Genomic DNA, 12,440 nt, shown 5'->3' with positions numbered 1-12,440 from the left:
TGAGGTGTGGGGTCTTTTGTGGTAAGGACATCATTTATCATTTGTCACCAGCTGTCTTTGAGACCAGAAATAAATAAACAATGTCTTAGTAGCTATGATTCCGAAATACTCAACATTTGCAGCTTCCATCAATTTAGTCTGGAACTGAAGGAGCTCAGTATCAAATAAAAAATACTTGTAATAACTTATAAATACACTGTGACCTCCTGATGAGTATGTTTGTTCAATGTACTCATTGGTTTAATCTAACAGCAAACTGTTGGAAGCAAGCAGCAAGCCCAACACCGGCTGGAGGCAGCCCCATCTACAAACACTGGATGGACAACGCAAGAGACATTTGTTTTCACGTTCCACCTCTGACCTCCAGCAGCTCAACAGAATAGTTTGCCAAGAGGATCCAGTCCAACAACACAGACTTTGACGAGATTTAAAAGGACACACTCCCTAAGGGGGAAGAGAGAGCTTTGGAAAAGAGACTGATACTCAGATCTCAAAAGCTAAGGGTGGCTGTGGCTTGCCATCATCACTTCGTAGTGATCATAGTTAAGAGATGTGTATAACTACTACTTGCTTTGAAAACTTCCCTGCTTAAGTCAACTACTAAAGAAATACTTAAATACAGAATGTTATCCACTTACTCGGATAACCATGAGCAAACCCAGGTCATCTCCAGAGTACTGCAGTCCTACTGTGCAATGGGATAACTCAGCTCTCTGCTTCAAACTGGAAAGCCTGTTTCCCAGCCACAATACTCTGTGACCCCACATCCCTCCTTCCTAAAAACAGAACTTGGACAACTGGGATAAGGACAGAGCCAAATACATGAACGCAGAGTAAATTACCACAGTAGTAGCAACTGGGGAAGGCAGCATGGCTGGAGAGGCACAGGATCAAGGTAGCCCCAGCCCGATCTGATGGCTGGGACACAGCGAAGACACCGGTCCCTTAGGCACTGTATACAGAATCCCAGAATCAATGAGGTTGGAAGAGACCTCTGGGATCATCGAGTCCAACTGTTGCCCTGACACCACCATGGCAACTAGACCAGGGCACTAAGTGCCATGGCCAGGCTTTTCTTAAACCCCTCCAGAGATGGGGACTCCACCACCTCCCTGGGCAGCCCCTTCCAATGGCTAATGACCCTTGCTGAGAAGAAATGCTTCCTAATGTCCAACCTGAACCTCCCCTGGCCAAGCTTGAGGCTGTGTCCTCTTGTCCTATTGCTAGCTGCCTGGGAGAAGAGGCCAGATCTGAGTGCCATGCCATTTACCCATCAGCAGAGGTGTCTCCATCTGTGGTGCACAAGAACAGCTTGATTTTATGACAGAGGAAACACTGCTCTAACTCAGTCTACTCATATTGATGGTCATTATGCTGCTATTTCTGTTTCTGTGAAAGCTGCAGTATGAACAGTGTACGGTAGAAACAGGACCACATTCCAGGTTGTGAGGTAAGGGAATACCATCGAAATGTATATGCCCAGATGAGTAAAACCTACTAATCTAAGGTTATCTGAAGCTGCAAGAAGAGATGCCAACACAGACAGAGATATCTAAGTCAGAAAAATTATATTACCTACTCTGTGCTTTTAGCATATTCATAGGAAAACACCAGTATTATGAAATACATCTACCACATTGGGCAGAGAAGGAACTCCAAATGCTGGACTAAGTGCCTGGGGAGAACGACACCACTGAGCCACCAGTAGATGCTTGTATAAGGCTCTCCAACACAGCTTCTCAACAACATGGATCTGTATGTCTTAAGCAAATAATTCTGCCAGAGGACACTACTTAAGCCTTTTAAAAGCAAATGCTATTGCTATGAAAATTCATGGGAACTTGGTTTTTCAGGATAAAAATCTAGTTTTTGAAGATAAGGTAGGGTTAGGAATGGAAGTGTCTCATCATTGAGTCACCATCTCTGGAGGGGTTTAAGAAAAGACTGGACATGGCACTTAGTGCCATGGTCTACTTGCCATGGTGGTGTCAGGGCAATGGTTGGACTCGATGATCCCAGAGGGCTCTTCCAACCTGATTGATTCTGGGATTCTGTGTATGCTGTGAACATCACTTATCTTCCCCGAAGTTTTACTATGTTGTATGAATAGCGTCAGCACCTGGATTTACTTGATTTTACTTTCTTTGCTAGGTAAATTAGTCCCCGTGTTGCCTTCTGCAACATTTGAACGGTAATAGTCTGCATATGTGTTTGCAAGTCTTCGGGAAACACTCATTCAAATCTCTTAAGGATGGTTTAATAAAGATTTGAAAGCTGGCACTGCAGTCTAACTGGAAAGTAGATGGCTGCATTACAAGCAGGCTCGAGCCTGGCAGCACAGTCATTAATATTCACAGCCGCTTGCAGATGCAAAGACCCTGGAGGCAATAAGTGTGTAGGTTACTAACCTCAGGTCCTCACCTGAGAGAAACAGACAAAACTTCCTCCAAACCCTGAATCTGAAGTGAGTTTCAGAGGTGATTTGGACAGCTGAGAACTCCTCTGGGTCAGGTCTTCAAAGCCTTGCCTTTTCCAACAGCTCTGGTCTTTAATTCCAGCAGCCAGCTCTGAGCTGTCACTGCCTAAGGACAGCCTGACATGCCGGTGACAAACAGCGATTGCATCAGTTGGAACGGATGCCGAGTCAAACAGGGATTGCGTCAACCAGAATCGGAGCAGAGTCCTCTGATCCACACGGGATCAGTGTGCTGTCCAGCTCCTCTTTCTCTCCCATTCTCTTTGCCTTGGCTCTGTGTTCCTTGTCAACCTCTTCTTGAGTTTCCACGTGCCGTATTTAATTGTTTTTCATTCTTTCCCCATCCCCCTCAGAAAAAATACAAAATAAAATAATCCCTAGATAAGAAAGAGGATTGCTTATCTCAGCTATGTAGGATAGGATGCTTTTAACCTGTTCATTTGGGGAACTCACAGAATCCCAGAATCAATCAGGTTGGAAGAGCCCTCTGGGATCATCGAGTCCAACCATTGCCCTCACACCACCATGGCAACTAGACCAGGGCACTAAGTGCCATGGCCAGGCTTTTCTTAAACCCCTCCAGAGATGGGGACTCCACCACCTCCCTGGGCAGCCCCTTCCAATGGCTAATGACCCTTGCTGAGAAGAAATGCTTCCTAATGTCCAACCTGAACCCCCCTGGCCAAGCTTGAGGCTGTGTCCTCTTGTCCTATCGCTAGTTGCCCAGGAGAAGAGGCTGACTCCCACTCCACTACAACCTCCCTTCAGGTAGTTGTAGACTGCAACTCTTTTCCCCCTATCTGGTCTTCTCTGCTTAAAAAAGAGAAACATTGCAGTACATAGCTCCCAGCAAGCAGAACTTCAGTCCTAACTGGATGATTAAGTCTCTGATAAAATTAACTTTAAACAATAATACAGAATTTGACTGTATGAGGAAAATAAGGAACAGAGAATACCCTTGAACCTACAAGGACTGAACGTCTCCTGAACGGTGCCGTGTTCCCTTAGACCTCATTTCTGTGGCATGAGCTCCCCAATGCACTGGGCTCAGTACAGGTTCAGACCCTCCAATTATCTTGGTAATAATGAATCCAATAAAATGGTAGAGTTAATTTTGCATTATTGTTATGAAAGAAAACTTTCCCTCTAACCTAATGAAGTTGTCCATCATTATGCAATTATTACCTTCATGTGTACAAAGTCAGTAGGGTTCATTAAAGCTTTTGGAAACAACGCAGCAGCACAAAGTGGTTCTAATTTTCAGGTAGCTCTTTATATATTGAAAAGGCACCAAGTAACTGCTCATTTACAAACTACATTCTGCACATTTCAAGAACATACAGCAAATACTATGATACTACAGTAAACACTACACGCCAATGTCATAGGAGGAGGTCATTTCTGAAGTGTTTTTGTTGTACTTGCCCTTTGTCAACCTGTATCAGTGTAAAAGCTGTGCCTGAGCTGAGAGAAAAATCAATTGATTTCTGTTTTCTTTTACTGATAAAATGAGATTAATGTCTCCTTATGTTTCCTTTCAGGAGGTATGCTGTCAGATGGTAGGATGAGCTTGCTCTTCCATGCCGACGTCTAGACAGCGACGTCAGCAATCAATAAAACAGGAACCCAAGAAGTTACGGTGCCACGGGAAATATGCAATTAAATGGAAATTATTCAGTATATACATATGTAGGAATCTACCTGCAGTACATTTTTATTCAAACTAAGACTCCTTTTCTGAGACCTGCATCATGATACACTGTTCACAACTGCACAATGAAAAATCATCATCTCAGCAATGACTGAACGACATAATGCTGGACACATGGAGCTATTGGAAGGGCAACAAAAACTGTTTCTCCACATGAGGACAGATTGATTCAGGGCAAATTGATAAAACGGTTCTCATTTAATTCCATTAACTGCCGGGCAGATGTTTTGCCTTCATAGCATTTAAATCTGTTGTGGAGAAAGCTGCAATGAATTGCTCTGTCATGAGAAAATGCAACTTGCTGGCTTAGGAAAAAAGAAAAGCACAAAAGGCCTTTAAACAACATTACATTGAACATATAAAGGTAAATTCAGGTCTAGTGAGTGCAGGCATCATAATTCTACCCATAAAAGCTCTCCTTTTCTAGTCCAAACAAGTTCTAGGCAGTAGCAAAGTAGGCAGCTTCCTAATGTAGCAGATTATTATGGCAACCAAAAAAACCCCTCCATGTCCCCCGTGCTTTCTCTGCCCGTGCCAGGAGGCCAGCTGGCGGCTGCTGCTGCAGAGAGGGAAGCTGCTGAGATGAAGAGGCTGGTGGACACGTTTGGCAGCACGGTGGGTCAGTCCAGTCCCTGCAGCTGTAACCCCCTTGAGTCACCATCTCTGGAGGTGTTTAAGAAAAGACTGGACATGGCACTTAGTGCCATGGTCTAGTTGACAGGGTGGAGTCAGGGCAATGGTTGGACTCGATGATCCCAGAGGGCTCTTCCAACCTGGTTGATTCTGTGATTCTGTCTCATGCTGGCCATCCAGCTCACCTCTGCCATGTGGTAGGGCCCTATCTCTGAAGCGTCTCTCTGCACCACTGGGAAGTTTTAAAACAGTTTTTTCCTACTCTGATGTTGTTTGTATTGTCAAAAAATACCTCAAACTGTACAGTTTTGGTCCCTCAGCACTGTCCCCTCCTCCTACCTGTATCTCTTTCCTCCCTCCTCAACTCATTTAATGGTCGACTTGAACCTACATACTCTTGCCAGCCTTCTTACTCCAATTCTTCTCACATTTTTGTCAATCAGTTTTATTGGAAAGAGCCAAAACTGAAAGTACTCTGGGTCAAACCTGTTTCCTACCTAAGGAATAGTAGGAATAGTAGGAATGTGTGAGTATACTATACTACTCACAGGAAAATGTGAGTATACTATAGCATACCACACCACAAGGAAGGCCTGTATTTATCAGGAGATACCAGTAGATCAATCAAATATTTTGTCCAACACAAAAGTTAGGGTCTTTTTTTACCATAAGAAACTAAATCAGCTAATAATTGGTGTTTCTCCAGAGTATTATTCTTATATTATTTAATATCTGCTCTGCCCCTCAGCAATACCTGTTTGTGGTGTTGGGAGAATAAAAAAAAAGTTAGAAAATTAAAAGCTGAACTAATTTGTTGACTATTGCAGAACGCCCATACTCGATCACCACAGAAGAACCTACAAACCCGACTTGTCAAACTACCCCAAATTTGCACCTTGCAAGGCATAAACACGCCGCCACTGTGAAACCCACGTGATGTTCTCATAAGGTAACGCCAGGTAAAACAAGTAAAACACAGAGAACATTGAGGAGAGCTAGCTGTGCTTATTCTGAAACAAAAAGCTGAAAAAGATTAAAAAAGAAACAGTGATGGACCAGAGAACGTACAGATCTGCAGTGAAGCTAATCTACACTGCATAAATTATGTGGCAGACGCATTCGTGGTTTCTCAGACTGTCCTGGCAACCAACTCCAGCACGTAAGAAGCAAACTGTACCTCCTAGAAACATACAGCCCAAATCTGTAGATGCTATCACAATGGTGAGTTTCACACATCAACATAGGTTTCACCAAAGCTAAATGCAACAGCGAAGCTTCTTTAAGAAACCATTTTGGCACAGAAAACATTAACTTAATAGTTAAGCCTGTGTATGAGAGTTGGAGGTCATGGATTCTTGATTCCCTAGGCAGGTCTCAGCCACCAGAGTAAATCATGAAATCTCTCTGAATCGATGTTCCTCACAGATTAGCACACTGTAAACATTAAAAACGTACTTAAAGGTATTACAAATTCCACAAACAGTGTTTCTGTTGTCTGAAGAAGTCTTCCCTCCGCACCTTCATGTCCCTTGGAATCCTTCCTGCCGCTCGCTCTTGGCGCTCAGGAACTCTCCTCAGGACAGGTGGGAGAACATATTCACAGAATCAACCAGGTTGGAAGAGACCTCTGGGATCATCGAGTCCAACCATTGCCCTGACACCACCACGTCAACTAGACCATGGCACTAAGTGCCATGTCCAGTCTTTGCTTAAACACCTCCAGAGATGGTGAGTCCACCACCTCCCTGGGCAGCCCCTTCCAATGGCTAATGACCCTTGCTGAGAAGAAATGCTTCCTAATGTCCAACCAGAACCTCCCCTGGCCAAGCTTGGGGCTGTGTCCTCTTGTCCTATCGCTGGTTGCCTGGGAGAAGAGGCCGACTCCCACTGCGCTACAACCTCCCTTCAGGTAGCTGTAGACTGCACTAAGGTCACCTCTGAGCCTCCTCTTCTCCAGGCTAAACACCCCCAGCTCCCTCAGCCGTTCCTCGGAGGTCAGACCCTCCAGACCCTTTCCCAGCTTGGTCGCCCTCCTCTGGACTCACTCCAACACCTCAACATCTCTCTTGAAGTGCGGGGCCCAGAACTGGACACAGGATTCAAGGTGCGGCCTCACCAGTGCTGAGTACAGAGTGATGGGAACCTTCTGGTTTTTCCCCATCCTTTTCCCTACTCACTTCAGTTAGCTTCTCCTAACAGTTTCAGTAGATAACTGAGCAACGCAGTGTGTCCAACACCAGTCCCAGTTCAAAACAGAAACTCCAGAAAGCAAGAGAATCATCCTATTTGGCTTGAAAGGCTTGAAATCACACCACCAGTCTGTGAGAAACACAAACAGACCAGCTCATGGAAATAAAGACAAGCACATTATTCAGCGCTGGAACTATGGAAATGCATCCTGCTACATATATAGCAGAGTTGAAACGGGTCCAAGAGCATATCCCACGGTGCCTTCAGGGAGCGATGTGAGAGACACTAGCTTTGTCTCAAAAGCAGAAGTCAGTTCCTCTAGCCCGAGTATCGGATGAAGCTGGCCAGGGGGGCTCAGATCAGGGGCCCTGGTGAACTGGGTGCCAGCGCAGGGCAGAGGCCACCTCACCACAGTTGGACGCGGCAGGGCTTGGTGCTGGGGGGGACTCCAACAGGGATGAGGTCCCACCAGGAGCTCCGCTCCACCGCGTGAGTTCTGTCCTGCAACTTGCACACACCACCACGTGACCAGATGACTGGAGAAATTCATGGAACTTATAAATTTCTGTTATCCTCAGCAATTTCAAGTACATAGATAGTCTCCAAAACCTGAATTTTCTGAAGTTCTATTCCAAGTGTGCGTTGCCACTAGGTAAGTCTTTCTTATTTGGTTCTAGAAGCACAACGATCAGAAAGCAAAACAAACCGTGCCATCTTTTGATAGCTTTGATTTGCCCACAGTACATTGTGCAGCTTCAAGTAATTAAACCCATCAGTTGTTATTCACCAGACTTGGAAAAACCTCAAATGCCACCCCTCTGACTGGCTTGTGCCGTACTATTTAACTTACAAAATTCCACCACTGAAGATTATTGTGTAATGAAAACAGATCCTATGTTTTCAAAAAATTAAGGCTAGCATATGATTTACACTTTACATTTTAAAAAGCAAATGTGTGTCTGTATTTCAATTGCATCGAAGGATAACCAAAAGAAAAACCAGAGCAAAATTTCCCAGTTCTGTTCCATCCTGTATTTTCTTTAAACTAGATAACAGGTATGAAACAGGGTCTCCAGGACAAAAACGCTAGATGCAAGAAAAGAAGGAGACTTGTGGATTCTGGTGGAGGAAAAAGACCGAAGGCTTAAGAGTTTTTGTGCTGTTATTTTATATGAATGAGGCATTTGATGACTGGACACAGCAACACCAGCCATGGCAAACTGTTTAAGGGGTTTGGAGCATGAAGGGATCGGCTTGAGAGATGTTTGAAGGCAACTGTGTTGACGTGTTGGTCATGTACTGTTGTGAGACCTGGATCCTGAGGAAAAGAAAGATTCAGAGCACAGAAGCATTTGATCATGGCCTTATTTTTAAAAAATTAATATGAAAAATCTTTTTGTTTTCCCTTACTCTTTTTGGCTAAGATCTGATAACTGGATATTGGAGAAGATTGGTGATTACAGAGATTTCATCAGCATATTCAGGAGAAAGCAGCTGAAATGTAGGCAGTTATAAACGAAGGAAAATGCCTAGAAAAGGCAATTAGTTAAAAGGAAAGGAGAAGAGCAAGGAAAGACAGAAAACTGACAATAAGGGGCACAGAAGAGGGAACAGAAGATTCATCAAGTGACAACATTAGCAATTATGATAAAAGTGGTGAAAGATCATCATTTACCCCCAAACTAACCCCCAGACTGAGGAACTTCACTGTTTATGAGGCTATGAAAGTTAGAGATTATATGATATCCAACAGCACGAATTAATTTCCTTGCTCGGTATCGCTGTGCAGTCGATATCTCTTGTACGTTCATCCCTGAGGCAATTCCTTTGCTAACCAGACAGTACTTCCCAGCCCAACACAAAAGAGCACCTTACGTAAGTGGCCTTTTTGCTTCGCCCAGGTGATGATGTTTTCCTGCATTGCACAATAAATTCACAAGTAATAATTCAGTTACAGAGCTGGAAGCACACCATCTACCACACACACCAACAGCTGTACAGACATCCTAATGAAACCTTGTGCCACACTTAAATACTTTAAATTCCCTCCTGTTTTATAACATGCTAAAGCAAATTGAAAATATGTCTGGATTTGCTGTATGTTTTGGCTGCATTGAACTCATACATTCTGGAAATACGTCCTTGCAAGGGTGATTTTCTTCATTTCTACAATAGTTCACTTCTCATCTAGGGTTAAAACACTTATGCACAGTTCATAACCACCTGATATTAAAAACTTTTTAAAAATGGAAAGAGTATGAGACCCTTCCATCGTTCCATTAAAAAATGAACTTAGAGTAATCCCACCTCCTTTACAAGTGCATTCAAGTAGAGATTATTAGTTACAGCTATAAATACATGTGTGGATGCATAGACATTATTTTTTTTTCCACCAAAAAATACAGATACCCTGTACTGAGTCTGACCACATTCTGCTCTACTAATTCCCATCAGTACCATCCTTCCCCAGCCCACATTTCTCAAACCATGCTAGTGGGGGTAAGACGAGCAGCACCCCACTGTTCCAATGCTGAGAGATACAACAGATGTTCAAGGAATTAATGTGTATAAACCTAAACACCAATTAAGATGCTCGAGGAAGCTAAAGAACACACTGAAACCATTACAGCCTGTAACCAGTTTGGGTGGCTGTCATTACTGCTTGGATTAAAAAAAAAAAGGCAGAAAGTCTGCCTGATTCTAGAATTCTCATTTGAATTGAAGTGCTGCTACACCCCAAATGCATTTCAGACTGGGTTTAAAAAAAATTTAAAAGTCAGTTATCCCAGTTCTGCTCAGTACAATTCCCTGGTATCAAAGTTGACAGTTTTTCCTCCTATTTTTCTTACTGTTTAACAGCACAGGACAACAGTAAGAGCTACTAATCCACTCTAAGCAAGTAATTGGTAACTCACTTCAGAAGTAAATACAGCTCTGAAATATTTCAGCACGGCTCAAATAAACCATTTTAAAATAACATTGTATTTTAAAAAGCAGCAGACAAGGATAGGTATTTCAGGTACCCCAAAACAACTGGCTCATACAGATACACACGGGACAAGCCCCATCCTCTCTCCTCCGATTCAATCTATGGAACAGGAAGGTAAAGGATACATCTCTGTGTAAAAAATATTGTCATTACTGAAAGTTTTCTGGTTTAATTCCCACAGACAGCTAGTGCATATTTATAGAGACTTTTGGAATTTAGAAGGTGGACCTTACGAGACCCACACAGAGTAAATTCAGAAAATAAACCACTGAGATTCTCACAGATTTTTCCTGAATTCTATATTTTGATTGCTGTTTATGGCATTGTTTAACCAGGGTAACGGACAGTCAGGCAGCTCACAATCAACTGTAACGGCATGCAAATCGACTATTTGGGGTTAGTAAAGAGATGGGAGGGAAAAGAAGACTCTTAAGCTGGAGTTTCCTTGAAAAAATGGCTGAAAGGAGGGATATTTGTAGCCAGCAAAAACTGTTTAGAAGCCCCTCACGGTGAAGTTAAAGCCGTTTCCAGCATTTAACTCCAAGAGCACCCTGCCCAAACCACCCAGTCTGCGCTGTGCTGTCATCTGCAGTTGGAGCTGACAGGGGCAAAGAAAAAAAAACATGTGTTGGAGGTTCTGAAATGAATTCATGTGTTCTACCTACAACATAACGCCTGGGAAAGTTACCGGCAGCTGCCTTTGTTCGGCAGAGATTAACCATGGCACACACGAATAATGGGCTGGATTTATTCCAGAGAACAGAAGCTGAATGACAATTGTCGAGGCACTGCATTATACATACGCTGCCTGCCTTCTGCTCGATTCATTTAACACTTGCAGGGAGTTACCGTGAATGAATCTCGGCTCATTTTTCCCCTGTTATACCCACAGCTACGCACTGTGCTGCAAACCCGCACTGATACCCAACAGATCTTACCATGTATGTGCCACCGTAAAGCGACGACGCTGGCGGATGCTTTTATTCACGAGCAACTTTCTGAAAAAGCACGGAGAGTTCCTCGGTGAACTGCGAGGAGAGATTTTTGGAGACGTAGGTCTGTTCCCAGGCAGCTTGGGAAGCTCGAGCTCTAAATGCATTTGTTCTTTGAAAGTCTTTATGTAAATCTCGGACTCTGGAGTAGCAAGTTCCCTAGAAGAATCTTTTGCTGTCATAGCTTGGACGTTGTGCGAGCTATCACCATTCAGAAAACGTAACAAAAACGCATCACGCAGGCACCGCCGCAGATTAAAAACGCTGATAAATCGGCGGAGCTTCCCCTGCTCATTCACAAGGCTGGGCTCCAAATGGAGAGGCTGCCTGAAGCAACAGCAGCATAAATCGACGGACGATAAGCCAGGGCTGTCAGAAAAGCCTTTATCAGCCCAGCTCTCCCTCTGAAAATGCGCCCAAGTGTTTCTGTGTCAGCAGCCTCCCCGCGAATGCGGCTTGCCTGCCAGCTACACACCGACGCGCGCCGGAGCCATTCAGCCCCGCGCACCAGCTCATGAAAAATTCATAGCAGCCGGCTCCCGATCAATCCCTTTCCTATAGCGTTTTGGCTTCACATACTGAACAGAAAAACGCTGGATTTTTCAGTGTGCGCTAATAAACCCAAGGAATTCCCGAGTCTGTCGCAAGCCAAGTAACCCGATTCATTCAGGCCCGGTATGTTTAATAAAAAGGTCTTCATTCAGAATTAGTTTTCCCCGTACTGCAGTAGCTCCACCCATGACATGCTTATTGGCTCGACATTATTTTGACAACTGGACTCTGTTCAGCTCCGTCTTGTGTTATGAGCGTGTCGGATTCTCGTGAAATTTTAACAAGCCGTCTAACACCGTGACATCGCTCCTGGGCATCGCCGAGCGCACCCCGGAGTGACCCCTGGGGGGGCAGCAGCACGGGCTCTGATAGAGATTTGTGTCATGCTCAGGGTGGGCCAGGAAGAAAAGGTCTAGTGGGAAAAAAAAAATGAGTGAGGAATAATATTCTGCAAGAACAAAGCCTGCAAGAATGCATGTGCCACAGACGAAGCTGGACGGTATCAAAACAGTCCTGGGATCAACGTATCCAACCAGGGGAGGTTCAGGTTGGACATTAGGAAGCATTTCTTCTCAGCAAGGGTCATTAGCCATTGGAAGGGGCTGCCCAGGGAGGTGGTGGAGTCACCATCTCTGGAGGGGTTTAAGAAAAGCCTGGACATGGCACTTAGTGCCCTGGTCTAGTTGCCATGGTGGTGTCAGGGCAATGGTTGGACTCGATGATCCCAGAGGGCTCTTCCAACCTGATTGATTCTGGGATTCTGTGATCTTTTTAAGTGGTCAAAAGTCGGTGACCCTTATATGTAAATACAACAACTCTTTTTAAAGGAGGAGGAGAAAGGAAAGAGTATACCCAGCCAACCTAGGGTGAACGTGCTCTGATCTGTGTGCAAGAGGT

General features: G+C 44.2%; 1 protein-coding gene across 2 annotated transcripts in view; it reads right to left on the bottom strand.

Moving 5' to 3' along the window:
* The window catches only part of PDE4B (phosphodiesterase 4B), a 199,088-nt gene that overhangs the window by 168,863 nt on the left and 17,785 nt on the right, over positions 1–12,440 (bottom strand). The window contains exon 1 of one of the 2 annotated variants that reach the window (XM_068406304.1): positions 10,938–11,173. The exons of the other annotated variant lie outside the window; for it this stretch is intronic. Within the exon in view, the coding sequence (XP_068262405.1) occupies positions 10,938–11,173 (236 nt within the window). Of the gene's footprint in view, positions 1–10,937; positions 11,174–12,440 lie in introns of those variants that run through there. 2 annotated transcript variants of the gene reach the window in all.

Source organism: Nyctibius grandis, chromosome 8 (genome assembly GCF_013368605.1).
Source record: "Nyctibius grandis isolate bNycGra1 chromosome 8, bNycGra1.pri, whole genome shotgun sequence".
Classification (NCBI taxonomy): Eukaryota; Metazoa; Chordata; class Aves; order Nyctibiiformes; family Nyctibiidae; genus Nyctibius; species Nyctibius grandis.
This window is presented reverse-complemented; position numbering and strand designations above follow the sequence as displayed.